The sequence below is a fragment of the Crocuta crocuta genome, unplaced genomic scaffold, assembly GCF_008692635.1.
Source record: "Crocuta crocuta isolate KB4526 unplaced genomic scaffold, BGI_CrCroc_1.0 scaffold7, whole genome shotgun sequence".
NCBI lineage: Eukaryota > Metazoa > Chordata > Mammalia > Carnivora > Hyaenidae > Crocuta > Crocuta crocuta.
Window position 1 is genome coordinate 5,037,513 of NW_027531904.1, and position 24,865 is coordinate 5,062,377.

The 24,865-nt window shown below is 54.2% G+C and overlaps 1 protein-coding gene across 1 annotated transcript in view; it reads right to left on the minus strand.

The window, feature by feature from the left end:
- NTRK3 (neurotrophic receptor tyrosine kinase 3) overlaps positions 1-24,865 on the minus strand; it is a 353,170-nt gene that overhangs the window by 325,681 nt on the left and 2,624 nt on the right. The window contains 1 exon segment of the mRNA XM_077774348.1: positions 10,890-10,911. Within this exon segment, the coding sequence (XP_077630474.1) occupies positions 10,890-10,911 (22 nt within the window).

Consider the following 24,865-nt stretch of genomic DNA (forward strand, 5'->3'; position numbering starts at 1 on the left):
CCAAATGGAGGCTCTCCTTGGCCCTCAGCCCCTCTCATTGTCCACGGCACCCTTGGCTTCAGCTCGTACCTCCAGGCACATAATTCACAAATCTCCAGGCTGGGTTTGATGCCCAAGGCCAGCCTTGAAATTCCACCCCCACGGCCAGACACACGCCTCTGGATCTCCAAGGCAGAACCCAAATCGACTGTGAGAAACCAGATGCACGCTTCTCCTTCCCAACCCACTCTGGACGCCTGAGCGCCACACCCCCAACTCCTGGTAAACCCTCCTCCCACTCCCAGGCTCCTCCCACCCCAGGCCCCTCCCACTCCCAGGCTCCTCTCACCCCAGGCCCCTCCCACTCCCAGGCTCCTCTCACCCCAGGCTCCTCCCACTCCCAGGCCCCCAGGCTCCTCCCACTCCCAGGCTCCTCCCACTCCCAGGCCCCCAGGCTCCTCGATGGAAACCCCAGCTTGCAGGCTCCTCACGTGCCCCTCAGGGACCGTGTCGGCCAGCCTGGCCTCCCTGCCGTCTCTCTCTCTAGTGCCCCCCTCAAGTGCACCCTTACCGCCCTCCTCCCAAGTCTGCCCTTGGGCCCTCCACCTGGAGGTGACTCTGTCTCTCCCAAGGGTCTGCCCACCCCCTCCCGCAGGTGTCTGCTGCTTCCCATCCCTCTCCGACCACCATCAGATCAACCTCCCTAAAACACAGACCCCATTGTGTCAGCCCACTGCCCCAGTCTGGCCCCAGGTACATAGAGAAAAGGTCACAACCTGCACCCAATCCTCTGAGAGTTGGGGTGCCTGTCTGTCCCTGTCCTACATCTTCCTCTTGTCACCATGCACGTCCTCCCTGGCCCTCCCCAGGAGCCCCACGGCACAGGAGCCCAGCTCTCTTCGCTTGCCCTCCCTACAGGGCGGTCACTGTGATCCACACGCACACACATGTGCACACACGCGCGCGCACACCTCCCGCAGAGCGACAGAGGAGCCACCACAACAGCCTGCGGACAAGCTCTCTGCATATGGGGACACCCGCCGTCCGCATGCTCACCGGTCCCGCCCCCGCCCCAGCAGCCAGGGATGGGCACGTTCCGGAACTGCGGCGGTCTGGGTACAGGGGTGCCTCTGGAAACCTCCTTTCCTGGTGGACACTCCTCGTCGCTCCCCTTCCTGCCTTTCACAAGGCCATGTGGGCTGCTGCCACCTTGCAACCGTGACAGACAAACCGAGAAGACCCCAGAGACGCTGCCTCTGATGTCACCGAGCTGCTGGACCAACCCCAACCCGCCTCTCACCGTCTAATTTCACATCAGAAAAAGAAGCCGCTGTATGTCTAAACCACCAGCCACTTTGCAGTTACTTGCAGCCAAACACAAGGCCATGTGTTCTCATACACGACCTCCCTGAACTCCAATAGCCCCCCGTGGGGTGGGGGTTATTTGTTCCAGGAGGAACTGAAGCTCAGAGAGGTTAAGTGACTTGCCCAACATCCAGGGCACCAGGATCAAACCTGCCTGACACAAACCCCGGCTCTTCGCAACCTGCTTCTCCGTGCTGCATCCCAGTGTTCCTTGAGTGATTCAGTGAGCAAGACCTGGCACTTACTAAATCTTCTGTATGACCCTTTAGAGATGTGGGAAGGGGTATACCCTCCTCAGAGGGTGCCCGGAGCACTTCCCTTCCAAAAGATGATGCCCCGGTGAGCAGCTAACACAGCCTGTACCCAGAGCTGTTACGAGGCACCCCCTTTTGGAGCCTGCCAATCAGCTGGCCCATCAGCATTAGAGCTGGGTGCCAGGCAATGCCCTGGGGACCCCAGCAGCCCTGCGGCTCCGACCCCAGCTCACCTTGTGCACACGTGCAGGTGCGGCCCCTTTCCCCTGCTCACAGACACTTGCTGCCACCGTCCATGAAATGAAACAATCAATGGTACAAATATTTTATCTCGTTCCCCGTACAATTATTTTATTCGAGGTGAATGGATCAATGTAGATCAGGGAGCAGAATTTCTCACCGAACTGACAGCAGGAACATTTGTCCCAGCGTGGAAAATCTAACCAGGTTCTATCCAGCTGACGTTCAGGGCTCAGGAGCGAGGGGTGGGCCCACGATCTCCAGGCGCAGCCTCGACTGGTGTCCATGACTGTGGGCCTGGGAGCGCGGGCTCTGGGCACAGACTCCCTGACTCCAAGCCACTCCGTTGCTCATTAGCTGGGTGATCTTGGGCACATGACCTAAGTTCAGTTGTCTGAGGATTAAAGCCACTGAATGGTAGGTGCTTAGCACACAGCCTGGAGCAGAGTAAGCACCTAGCGCTGGGGACGCCCTGTCCATGGTGGCCATCATCAGCACCATCATCAACACCCTCACTCCTCAGGACATCTGCAGCCAGACGGGGAATAAAGATAAGAGCATGTTCACATGTCCCAAGATGACCCAAACCCATGCACGGACACCTGTTCTTCCCCCAAGGATGCTCACACGTTCCCATTCTGGAGTCAGACACCTTGATCTTGGTAAGATTAGATTTTGTGCAAAGGGTCCTCTGCTCTCTTAGCAGAGACCTGGATGTTGGACAAGTCATTTGCCTTCTCTAAAAATGGCATGGTGAGATCTGACCTTCCTCACAGGGCAGTGGAAAGTTATTGTGAAGCACCACTGAGTGTAGGTGAACGCTTACCTCAACGTTTCCTGTTACTATTACTAACCAGCCAACAACCAATCTACCAGAACGCTGGCACCTTGACTTCTATCACCTTCTATCACCATACGTGTTTAGAGGTGAGCTTAGAGGAAGAAAGGCACCATCCCACCTACAGAAGCAGTGAGGGCAAGGGTGGTGGGGTGGCAAGGGGGCAGAGAAGCCAAAATGACCCTGCCAATAAAGACAAAGGGAAAATGTTTTTGGAGCCACCATTTTTAACAAAGTTCTCACAAGCGATAGCCCCTCTCCCAAGGAAAAGGCTGGACACGACTGAGAAGGTGGGCTCGTCCTGAGCTCCAGGATACGCCCCCTTCTTTAACAAGAATCCTTGGTGCTTTCTCCGCTGGGGACATTTCACAGACAAGGGCCTCATCAGAGACAAGGTGTCCTTTTCCAGGCCACTTTCCACCCTGCATGAGATCAGCTCTCACAAGCACCATAAACTCGGTGCGTCCCGAAAAGAAGTCTCTGTGTCCCCCATCACCTACACCTGCTCAGGGCAGCAGTACTTCCTCCTCGCCCAAATTCTGGAAACCCAGTCCCTCTTTACACCTCCATCTCTCACACTCAACAGGTAGGATCACAGTGGCTTGAAATTTCTGCATAGAATCTGAGATATTATCCTTCCATTCCCCTCGTCTCCCACCCACATCGCCCACCTCTGAGTTGCTGTGATCGCCTCCTGCCTTCTTCCTCTACTATGTGCTTCTCTTCTCCACAACCCACACGCACCTGACGTTCAACACCGGCTCAGGTACACGTTAATACACACACACAAAGGTAAGGTTTTGTGCATACACTGAATTGATGCAAATTTAGCTCTATGCACTCAGAAAGAGAAATATATAGTAACTATTTTTAAAACACTGGCGAGGGGCACCGGGGTGGCTCAGTCGGTTAAGCGTCTGACTTTGGCTCAGGTCATGATCTTACGGTTCATGGGTTCGAGCCCCGCGTCGGGCTCTGTGCTCACAGCTAGCTCAGAGCATGGAATCTGTTTCAGATTCTGTGTCTCCCTCTCTCTCTGACCCTCCCTTGTTCATGCTCTCTCTCTCTCTCTCTCAGAAATAAATGTTTTTTAAATTTAAAAAATAAATAAATAAATAAAACACTGGCACTTCTGCCCCCACTTCATGCAATGAGAACATCTGCTGGAATAAGAAGGACAGACAAGCTTTGNACAGAGTTTTCAAAGACAACTTTCTGCCTTATGCACTGATTCTAGGAAAGGACTTGAAGAAAATCTGCCAAGGGATGGGTTTCTTTTTTTCCAGGTTTCTGGGAATACGGGCGATATCTTTGTTGATTTTCCATACTTGCTGTTATTTCTAATTTTCCATTAGCAAACACACTTAAAAAAATTTTAGGGGCGCCTGGGTGGCTCAGTCGGTTAAGCGTCCGACTTCAACTCAGGTCGCGATCCTAAAGTTCTTGGGTTCAAGCCCTGCGTCGGGCTCTGCGTGGACAGCTCAGAGCCTGGAGCCTGCTTGGGATTGTGTGTCAAGTGAAGTTCAGAGGGTCTTGGGCCAGCAGTGGAAGCGTCCCCAAGAGAGCAGAGCCCGGAGGCTCCTCTGCCAGCCCTCAGGGCCCTGGACTCCCTGCTCTCCAGGCTAGCTGGGACCTTGGACTCCTCTAAGGCCCTGGGCAAGCGCCTCTGCTGCACTTCCTGCCCAAAATGTCCTGCCCTCTCCTCCCCTCCCTCCCTATCCGGATCCAACCTGAGCACTATGGGACACACCCATATCCTTCATCAAAGTTTGCCTCACCCCCACCCCACCCCCACCACACACCTTTCTGTGACAACAGATGCCCACAGCCACCTGCGTTCCCTCCTCCGCCGAAACTAGTTCACTCTCTGCTGCAATGCAGCCCCTGCGGTACCCAGCCTCGCACACCACAGGTGCTCGGACAATGCGGGGAAGTGGAGTGGGTTGAACTAGATTGAATGGAATTGGACAGCCCTGGCTCGACCTGGCCTGATCCAATCATTGCGTTCTTTGAATCAAAGTTTTAGTAATTTTGTGGCAAATTGAGCATCTTGCAAACGGGCTTCCAGGGAGTTGCTCGTAGGCACATTGGCCATTTGCTCAACGGTCCTTTGGGCAGTTGGGCCTCTAAGCCACTTGGCTCATGGGAAACTGGCCTCTGAGACGGTGATCCCTCTGCAAAGGGTCTTCTGGGTTTTGGTAAACTGGCCCTGAGAAGGACAGCATCTGGGAGGGCACGGTGACATGTACCAAGAAATGGTCCCAGAGACCTGCACGGGACCAGGGGGCGCTTCACCACAGCCCTGTGAGAGCTGGGAAGTTCTGGGGACACTCAGCCCTGCAAAGCATCTGTGGGCGGGGCCACTACCCCCAAGCAACCAGCAAACTGTTTGCCCAGCTTCCAGGGGCTTGTGTCTGAGGATTAGGACCTGCTCAGAGACTATACCCACAGTGCCAGTGCCAAGTGTGNAGTGTCTTTGCTTTTATAAATCTCTGCCTTTTAATGATGGTTTCAAGGCTGAGGGGAAAAAGGACCATTAAACTCACTGAATAAGTTAATGGGGCAGAGAGAATCTATTTCGAAGCCACCCCAGGCTATTTTCCTCTGGAGCTAAAGCCTGAATAAGCAAAAAGAAAAAATTAAAACCGTAGAGCGCATTGCCAATAAATAACCCCCAGTGTAATCTCTCAGCATCCAGGACTTCATTTGCAGAGATATTATAATGCAGATCGCTTGTAAAACACCTCTGGTTTCAGAGTTTCACCTGCAGTGGTGGCTGGGGTCTTATTATCCGCCTGGGTCCCTCCCCCTCTGCGGATGCAGCAGCGGAATGGGCTGCTCTGATCAGACTGCAGGTCCCTTAGGCATCAAGGGGAGAAGCTTCTACCTCATTGCACGAAAATAGGCGTCCTCACCAGAGGAAACCCCAAGATCCTCCGCTCCCCCAAGCTGTAGAGATTCCTTCAAGGACTCCCTAGCTGCCACCTGCCTTCGTAATCTGCAATCTCGTTCTACCGTCCTTAAACTTGAACCCGTCTCTTCCCTCTACACAAACCAAATACAGCATCTTGGTTTCTTTTGCCTGGACAGCTCCTCCTCTTCATAAAACTCCTCTCCTCCTCCTCCCTTCCCCGGTCCCTCACCCCTTCCCCATCCCTCCTTCCTTCTCCCCTTCCTCTTNTCCAGGGAGAACTGAGGCCTCCCCAGGACAACGCCGGAAACATGGCTCTTAGGGCCGGGAGAGCACAAATAATTGAATAAATCAGAACGCCTGTTGGTAAATGTTGAATCCCACTAGACACGCGTTGTTTACTCTTTAATATTTAAACATGTTAATTAAATCTCTGAATAAACAAATATATTTTCGCAAGTGGCATTCTTCAGTGGGAGCTCCACGCCACCGCCGTGCACCTCAGGGCCTTTCAGAGGAGGCCAGGCCTTCTCTGTGGGCCGCTGTGTGGGCAGGCGGGGTCCAGGCTCACTGCCCCCCACAGGCCTCGCAGGCCATCGGGCCAGGCAGCCTGGCCGGACTTGCAGTCAAGGGGATGATGGACCCCAACCCAGTCCGAACAAAGCTGCTCCTCTCAGGACCCAAGGCTGCCCGGTCTTCNCCTCCAGCCATTTACTCATATGCGCGTCGGTCCAGGGTGTATTTAGCCAGGCAGATGCTGGCCCCCATTCCTCAACAAGCTCACGACCATCCTTTCCAGAAGCCCATCTCCGTCCTTCCCCAGAAGCCCATCTCCGTGGGCTGGCATGCATCGGCCCTCCCTACGTCTCCAGCCACGGGGAACTCTTGTCAGCTCCTTAATGGTTTCTGGCTCTCAGAGGTCCCTCTCCTGGGAGTCGCTCTACCCAGAATGGCCATCCAAGGCATAGGCGCCTCCTACGTGGCTTGTACCTGCTCTTCTTGGCGCTCTCTTCCCCTGGGAACCCTCCCCATGTGCCCCAACCACAGAGTCCCATGAGCCCATGGGCTTCCCTGAACACATTTACTGTGCCCATCACTTCAGAGGTAAACTGGATCACCTCCTGTTTGAAAGGAAAAACATTCCAGGGCCTCCTATTTCTCTCTGATTAAAATCTAAACCCCTTTCCTGGAGCACCTGGGTGGCTCAGTCGGTTAATACTTCAGCTCAGGTCATGATCTCACGGTTTGTGAGTTCAAGCCCCGCATCGGCCTCTGTGCTGACAGCTCAGAGCCTGGAGCCTACTTCAGATTCTGTGTCTCTCCCTCTCTCTGCCCCTCCCATGCACATGCTCTGTCTCTTTCCATCTCTCAATAATAAATAAAAACGTTTTAAAAAATTTTTAAATAAAATCTAAATGCCTTCCCACAGCCTGCAAAGGCCTACCGACCTCTCCACCCTCACCCCTGCCCCTGCTCACCCCACTCTGTTCCCCTACCCTACTGCAGCCTCTTATCCATCTGTCCCCAATACCCTTCTCTCCCATTCCCACTTCAGGCACACACACATGCTGGAAAATTCTACGTTCTAAGCTTCACAAAGCTTAGAGAGTGAGAGCTTGCACTGGTGTCTCTGGGTATGCCCTGCCTGCCTTCCCCCTGCCCTAGGAGCAGCCCCCCGCCCCCATCACAGTCTTCCCATCACACCTTAGTGTCCTTAGGGACCTAGGACACCCTAGCATTAACCTGAGCAACTCACATGAACACCGAGCGCCTCCACTCACTGAACCGCCAAGCCAGGAACTCGATGGCCTTGAGCCTCACAGTGTCCACCGCAGGAGGGAACAAAGCTTGCCTGTGTCCCCATCTGCCACTCCCCGCACTAAGCTGTGGGCTCTGTGAGGCCACTCGCTGGCTGCTCACACTTAGCACCCACCTGGGACTAGAAAGGTGGAAGGGGACACGTGCGGGTCTGGGGTCTCCCCACACCCTGCGTCTGAGCACTCGGCAAGCACGGCTCCCAGATACATCATGTAGGGAGGATGCTATGGACCCGGGATGCTGCCTGGTGCTCACCTGTCCACTGCAAACAGGACCAGGACCAGGGTGCTTAGAGGGCTGTACAACCTGGGTCCATGCAGAGCCCCAAAGTGGAGAGCCCCTGCCCCGGGGCCCAGCCCTGGCAGGAGCACCAAACGCTCACCTGGCCCTCGCTTCCACCGCGTCAGGAAGAACAGGGAACGTCCCAGGGCTACGGACACCAGGAGGCGCCCCCTCAAAAGCCAGCCACCTGCTCTTCTGCCTCCCCAGCCTGGGCTCTCCAAGGAGCAGCAGGTCACAAGGGAAACCGATGGGCACTGAGTCAGACAGGATCCCAGCTCTGCCACCAGCCCATCTGGGTGACCTTGAGCAAGTGACCCACCCTCTGCCCCTCAATGTCCTCATCTGGAAGACAAAGATATGACAGCACCTATTTCAGTGAGTCACACACCTGCATCTATCCTAACCCAGATTCATCAAAAGCAGTCCTACGGTGTGAACTTGGTACAACCACTTTGGAAAAAGACCTGGCAGTGTTTCACAAAGTGAAGTATAAATATATCACACCACCCAGACATTCCACTCCTAGGGAGAGACCTGAGAGAAATCAAAGCATGAGTTCACAAAGAGGCGGCGCGAGTATGCTCATCGTGGATTTACCCGTAACGGTCCAGAACTGGGAACAGCCAGCGTTCCCACAATGAGGAGACACAATAAACAAACTCAGCGAGGGATTCCATAAGACGGAGCAGTGCCCAGCAATAAAAAGAAACCGGTTCTGTTGTCTGCAACAACACGCGTGAGCCCCAAAAGCATGTCGCTGAGTGTGCATTGTATGAGCCCCATGTACATGAAGCTCTACATCAGGCAAAAGCAATCTATGAGGTGAGGCTACCTCTGGGGACGAGAGGGGAGGGACACGAAGGAACTGCCTGAGGGACTGGCAATGCCCTGCATCTCGCTGGGTTTGGGTCCCACGTGTGTGCACTTGTCAAAACTCAAGGGAATGTACACTGGAGATTAAATGCGTTTCACTGACCGTAAATACTAACTCCAAAGAAGACAACAAAGAAAACAAGTCTTGCCCTCTAATTTAATGACAAGCACATTAAAGTATTTAAGGGGAGTGTACACATGTCTACAATGTACTCGGAGTTGCATTTGAAAAATACAGTGGGTAATGAGTTGATAGACAGATAGACCATGTGATAGAGCAAGAAGAGTAAAATATTAATTGCAGAATAGCGTTCTATCTGTTCATGGTAACACTTTCAAATTTTGTGTACCCTGGAAATTTTTCATAATAAAATGATGGAATAGGAGAATCCTACTTATTTACATGCCCTCCCCCAGGAAAGTAATTTCATAGCCTTTGTGGTTCATTCTTTTGNAAGTGAGACCACGCATGGTACTTTGACATGGATTGTTGTGGCGATTTCCCTACCATCTCCTACACATCAATCAGAGAATTGTCTTCCTGGGCCCTTCTCGGGCTATGCACTTGCTTATTCAATCCTTTACCTATCTCTGCTTCCTCCATGGAGGTGCAACTTCTCCCACAGGACTCCTCTGTTCTAAAGGCCAGCCAACAGGGGCGTCTGGGTGGCTTAGTCGGTTAAGGTAAGTGTCTGACTTCAGCTCAGGTCAGGATCTCACGGTTCATGGGTTCGAGCCCCTTGTTGGGCACTGTGCTGACAGCTGAGAGCCTGGAACCTGCTTTGGAGTCTGTGTCTCCTTCTCTCTCTAACCCTCTCCTGCTTGCACTCTGTCTCTCAGTCAAATATAAAGTAAGCTTTAAAAAATTTTTTCAAATAAAGGCTAACCAAGCAGTTACGCTTAGGGCACTTGCAGCAAGAGGCACTGATACACAGGAAAAATCCAACTCTGATGAACTTCTGCAGGTCGCTGCACTCAGAAAGTCTCAGAGAGACTCTTTTAACTTCAGTAGACGTGCAATTTTTTTGTGTATTATGATTGTTATGAGCTCCACTGTCTCCCCCCCAAATTCCTCTGCTAAAGTCATAAACTTCATAATGGGACTGTATTTGTAAATAAGCCTTTAAAAAGGTGATTACAGGGGCGCCTGAGTGGCTCAGTCAGTTAAGCGTCTGACTTCAGCTCAGTCATGGTCTCATGGTTCATGACTTCAAGCCCCGCGTCAGGCTCTGTGCTGACAGCTCAGAGCCTGGAGCCTGCTTCGGATTCTGTGTCTCCCTCTCTCTCTGTCCCTCCCCTCTCTCTGTGCTCGGTCTCTCTCTCTCCTTCTCTCAAAATAAACAAGCATTTAAAAACTTTTTAATTAAAAAAAGTAAATTTCAAATCTGGTGGGTAGGATCATCTTTCATGGCTTACGGTTTCTAAAGTTGCATTTTAACAGAGGAAAAAACAAAGGATTGCACGTTGAACACCACATTTACCCATCACCTGGAATGCATAATCATTAATTAATTCCATAATTAATTATCATTTTGTCATATGCTAATCTCAAAACACAGAGAGAAAAGGAAAACATCACAGATAAAGTTAACAGCTCTTTGCTTCCTCCTCCTTCGCTAGAACCAAGGCCGTCATGAAATTGGTTTGTATCCAGCCACAATTTTATCTTCTTACTGCATTTTCTGTGTCCATAAACAACACGTTACAATGGTCGTTGTGGTTTTTCTTTTAATTACACTTGTGGTGCACTTGTGCAGCTTATTGTTTGTTTTCGGTTTTCCATCAACATTAGGTTTTCAAAACGTAGCCACGTTACTGCATAGACAGCAAGACTTTCACCGTAACGGCTACATGGTCTTGTATCATCACATCAACAGACCCCAGGTCCCCTGATCTCTTCTCCTGATGACATGGGAGCCCGTGCCAGTCACCTTACTCCTGCACACACTGCTCAATGAATGGGAGAGTGTGGGATCTGGAGTGAGCCTGGGTTTGAAACCCAACGGTGCCATGTATGCGTGGCCTCAGGGCAAGCTCCTGCCCTGTGTGGCCTTAATTTCCTCGTCTGTGAAATGAGAGCTGCTCACTGTGCATCCAGTTGAAATGCCACAGAAACGGCCTGACCCGGAGAAAGCGCTTTAGAAAACAGCTGCTAGGACTGTGCGCCAGAGACTGGGAAGCTAGAACAATCAATAAACACAGGTCTGGACGACAAAGAACATCTCAAAGGTGGGGCCGGAGTGACAAGAAGGGCTCAGGTGAGCAGAGTGAAAGCCGGGGGTCTTCCAGGCAGGGAAACAGCCTGACAGAGAGACTGAGAGCTGGAAACGCGTGGGGATGTTTTGGGAAGCCTTGGGCAGAGTGTTCCCACGGATGGATAATGGCAGGCAGGAGTCCAGAGAGAGGCTGCAGTGAGACACGAACACAGAAGCCTGAAGTTGACCCTGGGAGCAATTGGGACCCAACTGAGGTTCCTGAGCTGCAATCGCAGAATTATTACCCTGCCTTCCAGAGAGTTCTTAAAAATCAACGGTGAGTCGGGGCACCTGGGTGGCTCAGTCAGTTAAGCGTCCAACTTCAGCTCAGGTCATGATCTCACTGTTCGTGGGTTCGAGCCCCACGTCTGGCTCTGTGCTGACAGCTAGCTCAGAGCCTGGAGCCTGTTTCAGATTCTGTATCTCCCTCTCTCTGTGACCCTCCCCTGCTCACACTGTCTCTCTCTCTCAGAAATAAATAAAACATTTAAAAAAAAAAATCAGCGGTGAGTCTGGAAAGGTACTGTGAGAAATGTAACTGTGCTTTTACTTCCCAGCTCTATACTGGACCGGAGCACATTCCAGCAAGACCAGCCCTATGGGAAAAGGGGAGTGAGGGGGAGGGGGCCAGGGTCAGGAGGGAGCCTTTGGGGTGCAGAGAGAAGAAACGGGAATGGAGAGAGAAGCCGGCACCTGGGTGGGCCCCGTCAAAATATGCTTGGGAGTGGATTAGCAGTGAGCTTCTAAAATGGAAGTACTCAAACATTTCATGGCCTGGGAAAATTTGCAAAAAAATGTATGCAGAATACCACCCTAGCTCTGATCTCCAGGGAGTGCTCCCCGAAAGCCATAGACGCAGCTGTCATCTTCAAAGTGTGGTCCCAGGGCCAGCAGCACCCGCATCACCTGGGGACTCACTAGAAAGGAAGTCCTCAGCTGCCACCACAAACAGGAATCAGAAATTCTGGGGTGGAGCCAGGCAGCCTGCGCTTCCAGAAGCCATCCTGGGGCTAGGGACGCACGCACAGGTGTGAGAACCACGGGGTCCTTTCCCACAAGTCCCCCCACCCCCCGCCCCGCCCACAGAGNCGAAATCCTCTGCAGTCTCAGCCCCCTCTAATCTTCGGCCGGTCCCCAGGCACGCCATTTTGAAGTATCAGAGGTCAGAGCCTAAAAGGCCCTCCGAGATCACCTGGGCGGGACTCCTGGTTTTAAGTGCAAGAAAATGGAAGCCCAGAGATGGCCAGCGCCTTGCTCAGACTCACCCAGTAAGCTGGTGGTAGTGACAGGGCCCAAGAAGCCCCCCCGTTCTGCCCCAGTGACCTCGCTCAGAAGACATCTTCTGGGACGTGGCTGGAAACACCTGTGGCCACAGAACTCAGGAATCTCAATCTCCGCCAGATCCCAAAGGCCCCTCCACAGATCACAGATGAGCACCGTGTGAGGTCTTATCAGCCGAGGGGCACCTGGGCGCTGCGGGGGCTCAGGTGGGGCTCAGGACTAAAGGAAATAGGGGCCGGCGAGAACGAGATACCACCAGGGGCATGAGAGGGGGCCCTGGGGCCCGATGTGCCCAGTTCAAACCCCAGTTCTGCCAGTTACTGGCCAAACGACCAACCGAGAACAAGTTCAATAGCCTCCCCATGCCTCAGTTTCCCTGTGCTTTCATAAAATGATGCTGATAACGGTACCTGCCCCATCGGGCTGTGCGGATAACGACAGAGGCTTAAGATAAGCCGGTCCTTGCAGTAGCCGCTGGAACACAGTCACTGCAAGGGTTTGCTCTCCCTGTGATGAGTTCTCATTTCCCTAGAAGGCGCCTCCAACAGGCTCCTCTGCTGAGGGCAAACCTCGGAGAGCGAAGAGGGGGAGATGCCCAGCGCTCTGGGCCGAGGCAAGTGCACTGTCACCAAGCTGGGATCGGTCCTAGATCCGGGAGACAATCTGCCGGCAGCACCCCCATCCCACTCAGTGGGTCTTCACTGAGCACCTACTAGGTCCTGGCTGCTCTGGGGACACAGAGTCAAATAAAACGCAACCCCACCACCACTGGCGCTCCCAGCACAGGGGAGAAACCAAAACATGGAGGAGCCTGAGGCCATAAAGGGCGCGTGGCCGGAACCCAAGAGTCTCAAGTCTCAGCGGGACTGAGACCTTAGCCACGCCACCCTCTTCCATCGACTGGCCTGGGGGCAGGTAAGGACAGACACCAGGAAAGGGAATGGGTGGAGCCCCAAGGCCGGCGCACCCCTGACCAGAGTCCGGACAAAGGCAGCCCAGGCAGACAGGCTAGCACGTCGAGGTGGGAGGGGGAGGGGAGGGGGGAGGCAGCTTGCGTCCCAGGACTGGGGCAGGTGGGGCGGGAAGGCAGGAAAGAGCACCCGCCATTTGCAAAAGGACAGGAAATTACTCTGGACACTGAAGCCAGAAGAAGAGTCAGGGAGGGAGAAGGTCACACATGCTCCCTGGGGGCCCCAGGCTGCTCTGAGCTGGGAGGAGGGGGAGTGTGCTGCTCCCCACCAGGGCCGGGGGTGGCCCAGCGCTGCCTGGACGCAGTGTCCACTGCGTGCCCAGAGACGGAAGCAGGGGGCTGACCCTGTATCAGCACAGGAGCAATTCTCTGTGCACCGACTAGGCATCCCCCCGACCCTTGGCTCTCCTTCACCCAGACCACCCTCCAAGGGGACTTCCTCCCAGGAGCTTGGCTGGGGGAGGAAGGGGAATCTGGCTGTGCCCTCAGCACCCCTGACCCAGCTCCCCTACAGCCTGCAGCCTGGAGGGAGATTCCCACGAGCAAGGTCAAGGGAGCTTTCCAGAAGAAAGGTCTTGACCTTCCACATCCTGTGACTACAGGGGAATACAGACCTCGACTGTCCGGCTCACCGATGTTTTCCCAGCTCTCACAAAAGCGGCTGCCCCTCGGATGCTCCCAGATAAACACGCTGAACAAATGCAGAGCTGGAGAATGAAGGAGCATCTGCAACCCATTCATGGACACACGGCTGGTGGCCTTCTTCCCTCCTGTCCCCCGGCCCTTCTCCCCTCGGCTGCGGGGGCCATCATCCTAACAGGGGTGACCTTGAGCCAATCTTGGTCTCCCAAGGTCAGAAGTGANAAAAAAAAAAAAAGAAAGTGACGGGAGCAGAAATGCAGCCGCCCCTTGCCTTCCATGCGTGGCTTCCCCGAATATACCACAGAGCCCCTTGCGGGCGACAGCAAGGCCAGTGGCCACCTCACGACCGGGGCCCACAACCCTGACAAGTTAACTCTGCCGCTTCTTCTGACAATAGATGGGCCTGACAACAGGGGAGTCCAGAAACTGTAAATCTCCAATTAGGAGCACTGTACCCTCTCCACCGCAGGTTAGGCGCGTTTTCAGGCATGTGCATTTTCCTTCACATTACATGAGTTTTCTAAAATCCTGCCCCTTCTACTCTTGAGATGGCCCTTGCAGCTGTCGCTCCTTTCACGAAGGCTCACCACCCCCAACTCGACTCTAAGCTCCAAGAGCGGGGGCACCTAGGTGGCTCAGACGGTGGCAGCTCAGGGCCTGGTCTCATGGTTCATGAGTTCGAGCCCTGCATCAGGCTCTGTGCCGACAGCACGGAGCCTGCTTTGGATTCCCTCTCTCTTCCTCTCTCTCTGCCCCTCCCACACTCATGCTCGCTCTCACTCTCTCTCTCTCTCTCTCACAATAAATAAGCTTAAAATAAAAACCTATAGGAGCCCCTGGGTGGCTCAGCCGGTTAAGCGTCTGACTTCAGCTGAAGTCATGATCTCACGATCCCTGAGCTGGTAGTCCCACCGGGGATTCTGTGCTGACCGCTCGGAGCCTGGCACCTGCTTCAGATGCTGTCTCCCTCTGTCTCTGACCCTCTCCCACTTGTGCTCTCTCTCTCTCTCTCTCTCTCTCTCAAAAGTAAACATTTAAAACTTTTTTTTAAAAAACCTATAAACTCCAAGAGGGAAGGGCGATGGTCCTTTATCTTCTCCGTGTCGTGTCCCAGGGCTCAGCCCCATGCCTGGCATGTGGCCGGAGGCTGGAACGAATAAGAAAGAGAGGGGACTCCGTTGTCTCCGGATCCTGCAGGAGGAAGGGCCAGGCTGGCCCTTCCCCAATAGTCCAGAGGCTGGGATGGGCCTCCGCAGGCAGGCAGCAGGGGCGGGGCACCCACAGCCTAGGCGCACATGCAGCTCAGCACCCACAGTGGGCTCAACGCGCCCCAACACCAGCCCCGGTCAGCGGTCTCTTACGCACCTGGAAGACAGGCCTTTGAAAAATGAACACAAGGCCTCCCCTGCGCCCCTCCTCAGGGACAGGAGCCCAGCCAGCCCGTGGGGCACAGGGCCTTCCCACAGAGAAGAGAGAATTGCAGCCACAGGCCACACGCCCAGGAAGTCAGGCCCTTCCCCTCACTGCCAGGGGCATCGAGGGGCCGCACCTCCCCTTCCATTATTCTCTCCCTGCAACTGCCTCAAAGAGGAGGTTTCTGCCAAGGGAATAAAGCTACACCCTCCCCCATGCCCAGCCCCTTCCCCACTCTCTCATGTTATTTCCCACTCGGTGTCTCACCGCCACATTTGTTAAAATGACTGCCACTTAAGAGGTGGCAAGGAGTCAGAAACACAATCTGGAGCAAAGCTGATATTAAATAACTTCCTGAGCCTAGCACGTCTGCCAAGGTTCCCTCCTGAATCTCAGGTACGTAAGGAAGAGGCCCCTGAAGGTAAGGAGCAAATTCCAGTTCCCCAGTTCTGACCCCACCTCTGCTGGGGGAAGGCCCCTCCCTTCTCCAGGCTGGACTTTCTGCCCCAGGAAAGCCTGAAGCTTAGCGATTACCACTAACCCCCCTCCCATGTGATCCCACATACTCCTCACACACACACACACACACACACACACACACACACACGGCCTGAAACAATTCCTGATAGTCATATCCAAAGACCCAAGCTACAAAACCCTCCCATTTGACCAGCCCAGTGATCCCTCCCCTTGCCATTTTCCAGGTAAACATGCTGAGCCTCAGAGATTCTGAGTCTTGTGGCTGGAGGCTGGGGCCAAAAAGACACACTGGTGGGAACTAAAGCACCTCCCAAAGAGCAGCACTCCAAAATACACCAGGAAGGGTCTGGCAGTTAGATGCCAGGATTGGCTGGCTATGATAAAGTCACTCAGTCGGACACGTGTGCTCCACAATACGTAACCTCATAGCGCTGGCCCAGGCCACACATATTCCCAACGGCCACCATCACACTCATGACCTTAGAGAATCATCTCTAGCCACTAGCATTTGAAGGGAAAAGAAATCTGGTTGAGAGATTCCCCCGAAGCCCATCGCCCCTGATGCAGTTTCAATCTCACCCGCCCCAACAGTGCCCAGCACGGTCAACCCAGCCCAGCCCAGCACACTGCTGTTCTTCCCTCCAGCCACTGGGTGTCACTGCTGCGCCCAGTGACTCGGAACCATAGAGCACTCCTTGGCGAGTCCGAGGACCCCAAGAGGCCAACATGATCCCATAAATAACTCTTGCCCTGTGTCCTAAGTTCATCTTTCTTCCAGAAAGAGACAGATTGCCAACCATGGAGTATATACCACGTTCAGGACACTTTTCACACATCGTATAATTTAATCCTCACGACAGCAACACCTCCCAAAACACCTTAAGTTTGCAGATGAAGAAAATGAGACCCAGAGAAATTCAATAACTTACTCAAAGTTAAAAGCAAAACCAGAAAACAAGCAGCGGGGAGGGCAGGTACTTGGAACCTGAGTTTGATGCCAAATTCTATGATTTTCCCGCTACACAATTTAGCCTCCCTTGGGATATCAGACTCTGAGCTATGGGGCTATGGGCTCTAGTTAAATCAAATGGTTTTACCGTGGCCCTCAGAGATGCCAGAACCTGGGAGAAAACCAACTTTGATCAAAGGCACAATGCCAACCAGGCAGGCAAACCATTGCCTCCCTCCCTGCAGACATCATGGTCTAGTGCCCTCTTGTGGCTGAACATGGAACTGGAGGGAACGAGAATGGAAGGCCCTGAAGGGTGGACTGGAAGATTCCGTAGGCACCCCCTTCCCACCGGATTCCTAAATCCTTTCTCCCAGGACTGGTCCCACAGCCCCATCTGTAGCTGAGAGGCTCAATCAATTACAATAGCCTGGAAGAGGATCATCTAGCAAATGAGAAGCTACCCAGGGCATGAATAGCAGTAAAACTCTATGGGACCCCATCTGCAAGAGGCTGGGTGCTCCTGAATTAGTCTGCATAGAAATTCTCCATACCCAGAGCGCCTGGGACACTCTGCCCCTTGGTGTCCCAGCTGAGTCTATCTGGGAACCAGCTGTCTCCCTGTTCTTTTAAAAGACATGCGCTTTAGTCACTTTGCCACCTTTTCTAAATACACTCTATCTCGGGCCTTCTGTTCCCGCCTTCAGCTTCGCCCGAGGTGCCTCCTCCCCCCATATAACTTCCTCTAGTCCCACGTTTCCCAGCCCCCGAGATGTCGCTGCCCATCACCTCTGTGAGATTCCCACTGTACCACATGCCAATTTGGCCTCTATGCACCTATCACGTGCCAGGCACCTACCATAATCTCATTTAATCCTGCCAACTACTCTACAGGTGGACACAGTTGGCCTGATTTTTAGGATAAGGAAACGGAGGCTCCGAGAGGTTAATGATGTGGGTAAGCTCACACAGGGGCGGAGCCGGGATCTAAACCGAAGGCTGCGTGGCCAGAGCAACTACTATTCTCCTTACCACACTGAATTGCCTCCCAGACGAAAGAACCACTGAAAATCCTGGGTGCCCGCATTGTTCTAACAGAAGGCCTTGAATTAGAAGCTTAATCTGTCAGGGTGAGCGTGATGAGCTGGAAGGAGGAAAGACTGGAAGCAGAAAGAACAGATGAGAGCCACGGAAAGTATCTGTGCTCGTGCGGATCAAGTTCTGGAATGTGGTAATGAGAAGAGGGAGAAAATGAGATGAACAGCGTGTGTGCGCGGGTACGCGCATGGGTATGCACATACAGTCACGAAATTACAAGAGCATTACTGCATTATTAGCATTATTTCTATTTTCCAGATGAGGAAACTGAGGATCAAAAAAGTAGCCAGCCCAAGGTCACAGTGCTGGTAAGAGGCAGTTACGATCTCAAGCCATCCACAAGCAGGGATGCATACACAAACAACCTCCAGCCTAGCAGAAGGGGGAGTAATGTCAGCTTCACCCCTGTTCTTCAGGGTACCAGCCTCACAAAAGCAAGTAGGTGGGGAACGACTGACCACAACAGAGAGCGTCCCGCCTACAGCCCCACGATGGCTCCCAGGACACCATCGCAGGACCCACCACAAAAGCAGAAGACCCCGTCTCCAAAGCCACAACCACATAAGTGGGGCAGGGCTCCTGTGTAGACCAACTAGCGAACAGAGCAAGACCACACCCTGCTCAAATACGGGACTGCCTGGAACAGACAGAAAAGAGACTCACAGAAAAGAAACAGTCCAAACCAGCTGGTCCAGGCAAGGCCCATCTATTTAGACGGGGAGCTCTGAGGGAGAGACAGAGTCTAGAAAAGACTAAAAGACAGCACCAAGTTCTCGCACCTGGTAATTATCAGGACCTGGTATTTACTGAGAAGCCACATGGTGTCTAAGTGATTCCCAAGCTTGGCCTGAGGCGAGGGGGGCACGAGAGAAGTGACGATGCCCCCCCACACTTGGGCCAGTATATCAAACAGCCCGGGGGAGTTCATAAAGCTCAATTCGTCTGTGACACGAACCCCCACAGCGTAACCTGTCCAGTATCTCTCAGCTGCTCTGTGTCACATCGAGACTGATGTTCATGGGCAAGAACTATGTCCCCTTCATCCATCTCCATCACCCCTGTGCAAATGTGCAGATCCCTCCCACCGCTGCTGCTGCAGAGACAGCCCAGAGAGGGAGAGCAGTGACTTCCCTCCACCCAGGGCACTCCCCCAGCCATGTTCTGGGGAGCTCAGTCCAGGAGACTCCTGTGGCCAGGCTGCAAATATGATAAAGGCAGGACTGGCTCCGCAGAGAGAGGCCCCGCCTCGGGGACAGCTGGCCTCCCTGCTCATCCCTGGCTCGAGAAAGGGTCTGACAGCCAGGTCTCGCCAGCCAGGGCGCATCTCACCAGGCTCCAGCCACATCCCCAGCTCCTCCCGTCTCATGCGCAGCACTGCCCTCTGGTGGCCACGGGGGGTCTGCACGTCGCCGAACTTGGCCAGCAGGAAGCCAAAGGCTTTCGAGCTTGTTTACGAAGACCTCAGACGTGATGTGCACAGCGAACAGAAGACAGGCACTTGTGCGTGCACAAAGACACCCCCGTATGCGCACACGCAGCCCAGTTTCCCATAGGAGGCAGCAAGGTTAGGACCGCGAATCTAAGAGTCTCAGTCTGTCTTAGCAGGAGACGAAGGGCTCCTTTCCCTTCCTCTGGAAGCGCCCAAATCCCTCAGCCCCACAGCAGCCCCTAGCAGAGGGTGGGGAAGGAAAGCCACACCGGCTGGGCAGACAGGACCCCATGCCAGGACTCGCTAGGTGACTGAACCAAGCCCATCCACCTATTTGAGCCCCACTTTCCTCCTTGGTAAACCTGGGTTGGACCCCAATTATTTCTGAACCCCTTTCTGGATCAGATTCATGCTTCAAAGACTTGCTCTCCTTCCTAACTCAAAAATACTCCCAGAGATCTAGAAATGGGAACAATCCTCATGGCACCCCGCCATTTAGACAGCCCACAGAGCATGTTACCACATCTCTCTGACTGTGACCCCGTGTGTGAGAGACTGGCGCCAACTTCCAGGGGTGACCCAACTCCCAGAACGGAAAATCAAGGCCAGTGAGGTTCTGTGACGCCGTGGGCCATCCAGCCAAGCAGCAGCAAAAATGGGGTGTTTCCACAAGATGGGCCCCCCAGTCTCAGCGGTAGGGAGCTTCCATGAGCAGCGGGGCACAGCTGAGGCATGAGAAGGGTGGAGGAGAGGAAGGGAAGAGGAGGCAGCAAGAAATTAACCAGAAGAGTTAGGCGTCAGGGAGGATGCTCTCCACACCAGCTTGCGGCTCGAGCTGCTCAGCACTGCAGACACCCCCCTTCCACCAGCAGTCCTGAAACCCCAAAGCTCTACCTGCAAGCCCCCTCGCCCTCTACTCTCTCACCCAAGCTCTCTCGGGCAATGGGCAGTCAGGGACAGAGCCTAGAGTGCAGCTGACAGGGACCCAGCCGCTGGCTTCCTGAATCCCCACCAGACTCAGTCAGCACTTGGTCGGGGGGAGCTGACCTGACCTAAGGCGTCAAGACCCCACGGGGTGGTCAAGGAGGCCTGGGATGAGGGCTTGGCTGAGACGCCGCCCTGGGGGAAGGTGCTCGGGGAGCAGGTCAGGAGGTAGGCCCCCAGCCACCCCGACTGTGAGAGCCTGTCTATGACCCTGGCTGCCAGGCCAGCCCCATAGCCATCCTCTCATTCGCCTTCCCCTCTGACCCCACTGCCAGGGCAATTCTCATCCACAGAACTGGAATGTTACAAAATGAACGACCCTTCTAGGGCCTCACATCTACCCTCCTTTTAATTATTAATTGAGTACAATGGCCATGTATTCACGAATGACTCTACGAACGCGTGTGTCTACCAGTATATATGAGCACGCCTAAGAGAACAAGAGTCCACGCAGTACAGCTTAACGTTAACCATCAGACTGCTCTGTGCAAAATTAAGCAAGGCAAATTCGATATCTGGGCTCATCCCCCTTCTGTAAAATGGGATTAATATTAACTAATGGTCCCTCTCTCATAGGGTTTGCATGAGGCCATAATGAAATATTACTTCTAAAGTGCTTGGAACAGCATCTACAACACAGGAGGCACTCAGCAGAAGCTAGCTGTTGTCAAGTTATTAGATACCGACAGCTTTCTCTTTGCTGGGTGTGATGCATGGCACTGTCCCTCAGAGCACTGCTAAGTAGTAGTTATTACTATGCTCAACTTACAGATAAGGAAACAGAAGAGGCAAGGGGTTTGTCCAAAGCGAGGGAGAGGCCAGGCTCCGAGGACCAGCTGGGGAAACCCAGCCACCATGTTCCTCTCCAAGCTTGATGATTCTGAGAAAGGAATCCCTAATCTCCCACCGTCCAGACCGGGCACACTGTTGATGAGACAAAGCAGATGGAAGTAGGGCTGGGGGACAGAGGCGAGGCTGGAGAGAAAGGATGGGCTCCCAAGCCAGCTGAGCCCACAGCCCTGCATGGAAACAGAGCAGAGCAGAAAGCCTCACCGAGTGAATCTCTTGGCATGGGCTGCAGGCTACGAAGAGCTCTGGGGCTGCCAGCCTCACATAGCTGCTGCCTCTGGGGACCCCAGATTTGGAAACATCGCCCCAGAGGGAGACATAATTGTGGGCAAGGCTCTGGTTTTGACAGAGCAGAAGCCGGTGGCGCCGGCCCCAGCATCTGGGAGAGAGACCTCCCAGCCACCCTGAGGGGCCATAGGCAGGTCTTTGGCTCTGTCTGAGCCTCTGGAGGGCCCCTGGCGCCTTAAGTCATCCTTCCTGCCCTGAGTTCTGGTGAGCCTTGCACGCAGAGTGAAGGCACAAAACTGAGGATACTCATGGGGGTTCCCAGGGTTCCAGCAGGCACCAGGCTTCTGTTACAGCTTCAGGGCGTCCTCATCCTTGGTGATCCAACTCATCAAAGAGGAGCACCGAACAAGCCTGGTCCCCAGGAGTATGTGTTTCCCCAGGCGAAGGCCAGCGAGGCTCAGGGGATGAAGGATGACTTGACTGGCTGCCTCAGACCGCCACCCCCAGATCCCATGGGGGGCAAATGCAGCCTCCACTCAGGCCACACCTAGTTCCATCTGCCAGGACTCTGAGCCGTCCTCCAATCCCTCACAGATGGACGTTTCCAGAATGCTGCCCCCGTGGAAGAAAGAGAACTTTCTGGATAAAAATGGAGCCACGGGATGTCCAGCCAAAGGACCACCGCCAGAGAGAAGAGTCTATGAAATCAGAGAGGTCAAGATCAGAGCACCACAGAAGGGAGTCACGAGACTCTTCTAGAGCTTTCCTTTTGGGAGATACGCAACTCAACCCTTTATTTGGTTAATCGGTAAAATGGGACTAATGATCCCTGCTTATGCACTTCAAGTAGCCAAAGTAACCCAACCACTGTAAACTGGGAAGCATAAGAGAAATGCTGAGGTGTTCAGGAGGTAAAGAATTTGCTAGATGGAAACAAAAGGCAGGACCTGGCGGGTACTAGGAGATGGTGGGGAACCAGCCTGGCCCTCCTGGGGTCCAGTGCCAAGATTCCCCTCTGCCACCCAGCCTGACCCCTCCTCTCATTTTCCCTGCTCCCCCTGCCAATCAACCCACCCCTCCCTGGAACAGAGCCAAGAGGGGGAGCCCGGGGTTCAGGGTCACTTATCTTTCTGTCAACACACCCCCCTCCCAAACCCAGGCCTTTCTAAGCCTTTTTGATTATGGACACAAGGCTTTTTCGATTATGCATGCTTTAGCAATAAAAATTTTATCTTGTAACCCCAGAGTGCTCCTGTTTATTAAGTCATATGCTTGTGTATCTTCAGTCCACATGCTAAATATTAAACATTCCCTTTTCTAGACGCTTGAAATGGAAGCTCTAGCATGTTCCTCTGGCCTCCAGAGGAGGTCTCTGCTGGGGCAATGACTGGAAGCTTGGCAGAGGGAGGTCCCCTTCCTGTCGTGAGCGCAGGGCAGAGAACAGAGAGCCATGAAGCTGGGGGTCTGGCCTCTGAGGCCGCAGGCCCCAGTACATGGCTAAGTGTGACATTTGGTCTGGGCAGCTGACTCCAAACTGTGTGGCTCTTTCTGGGTAAGCCAGAGTTCTCTAGAAGTAGGAAGGGAAGGAAGAAGGAAGGGGAAAATGGCCAGTGGCCAGACAGCGAGCACCCCTCCCCTCTTCCTGGCGGCATGATGAAGGTCAGCACCAACCCCAAAGATGGTGCCCTTAGAAGTGGCGTCACAGAGCCTCGCTGGGGTGCTCCTTGGGCCTTGGGATGGCAGATGTCCAAGCTAGAAGGGGTCCCATGGCCTCAACCCATAGCTGGATTTACAGGCTCAGAAAGGCTACAGTCCCCTCCTAATGTTCATGTTGGGTTAGAGGCAGGGCCAGGGGTAGGACTCATCCCTTTCTCTAAGCCTGCCCTCACTCTGGCCACCTGGAGGCCCCAAAGGGAGGCCAGAGATGGTGCTGTGATCCCAGTATAAACCACGGAGTGGAGTCCAGGGGCGAGAGATGCCACAATACTGGCAAAGGTCATTCCAAGGGAAGGTCACGGCCCACCCACACTCCCACTCAAGAGCCAGCTGGGGCAAGGGCCTAGTCCCCCACCAGTCGGAGAGGAAAAGGAGACAGCAGACAGGGAGGCAGGCCAAGGACAGACAGCATCCCAGGGGAGCAGACACCGGGCCCCTCCCTTCTTCACAGCCGCACCCTCCACTTCAGCCAGGCAGGACCCTGAGCTGCCTCCCAGGCTCCAGGCTCGGCCCTCCAGGGACCAGTTCCCAAACACTCTCAAAGCTAGGGTTTTACCCAAATCTGCCATGTGCGGAGGTCCCCCCTGGAGCTGCGAAGATGATACCCTGGACCCCAGAGTCAGCCTGGAAAGACTGACCTGGGCTTGTGGGGGCTGAAGACTGTCTCCAGCCAAAATCCCAGGGCCTCTGGAGTCTAGGGTCCCCAGATTTCATCCCAGAAGTGCCCCACTCCCCACGGCTGCCACCACTCCTCCTTCCGATCTGACCACAAAGGCCTCTGAACTGAGCCTGCCTCCCTCAGGCCTAGACTCACTCCTGAGAGCCTGGCTGGGCTCCATGATGCCCTTGGGGCCTGGCTCACACCCCTGCCTGCATCCCAGCTCTCAACAGTAATTGTCAAGGCTGGCTCTTCCCTTGATCCTTAGAAAGGCTGAGTATCATGGAGCCAATACAGCAGCCAAAGCACAAATGATCCTTCACCCAGCCAGGCAAGGGCCTGCAGGGAAGACGGGACATATAGGGGACCAGAGAGCTGTAAACACCAGCGATCCTGGGGTGGCTCCTGCAGAGGCCAAGTTGGTAGCTCCGAGTCCCAGCCAAGAGCTCATGGTCTTCCCAAGGCACGACAGCCAGTCCCAGGAACTCTGGGCCCTGTGAGCCATCTCCTCGCCCTTGATCTTCAGACTGTCAAAGGAGGCACCATTCAGATCCAGCAGGCTTGACCTAGACAGTGGGCCCACCTCCCAGCCACCGCCCTCTGCCTTTGTGACGTCAGAGCCTGGTGGGGCCAGGGCGCGGCAGCGATTGGACCCTTCTAGGTGAGGTTACTGTGTGCCCTAAGCTCGAGAGGCAAAGGAATGGCCTCCTAAACAGAAAGAGGCCAAGGGGGAGGACCCTTGGGGCGGGGCGGAGGGGAGACCCACACTTCTGCCCTGATGCCCTGCAGCTGATTCACTCCTGATACTAATGGGACGGCACCTCCCCCATCACAGGCACCCTTTACCAGCCTCCAACGACAGGTACACAAGACCCACTCTGCACACAACCCTGGGAGAAAGACCACAGGAAATCTCTCGTCCATCTTAAAATTTAGGTATCATCAGTTAAGCACTGGAAAGGGTCCTCAGAACTCTACAGCCCTGCAAACAAGAAGATACCTCTGTGGAAGCCACCCCTGCCAGGTTCCGGAAGCCGGGCCTGATGAAAATCCAGCTTCATCCCAGCCTCTTCCTCATCCCCCAGACTCTGTCCAAGCTGTAGCCCTAGGCACACACCAGCAAGAGCTTCAGGCTGATCAAAGGCTGGAGGACCCCTCGACTCCACATCTGTAAGGGTACCAGAAATCTGAAGTACACGCTGTCTTCTGGCCAAGCCCCGGCTCCCACTCAATCCCCCTTCCCAGGTCATGTTGAAGGAGGATCTTGCCCTGTAGTGAGAGCTTCTGTCTGCCCCCAGGGCCCTCCTCCCAGCCTGCTCAGGCTGCTGGGCAGAAGGGACCCCCCCCCGGCCC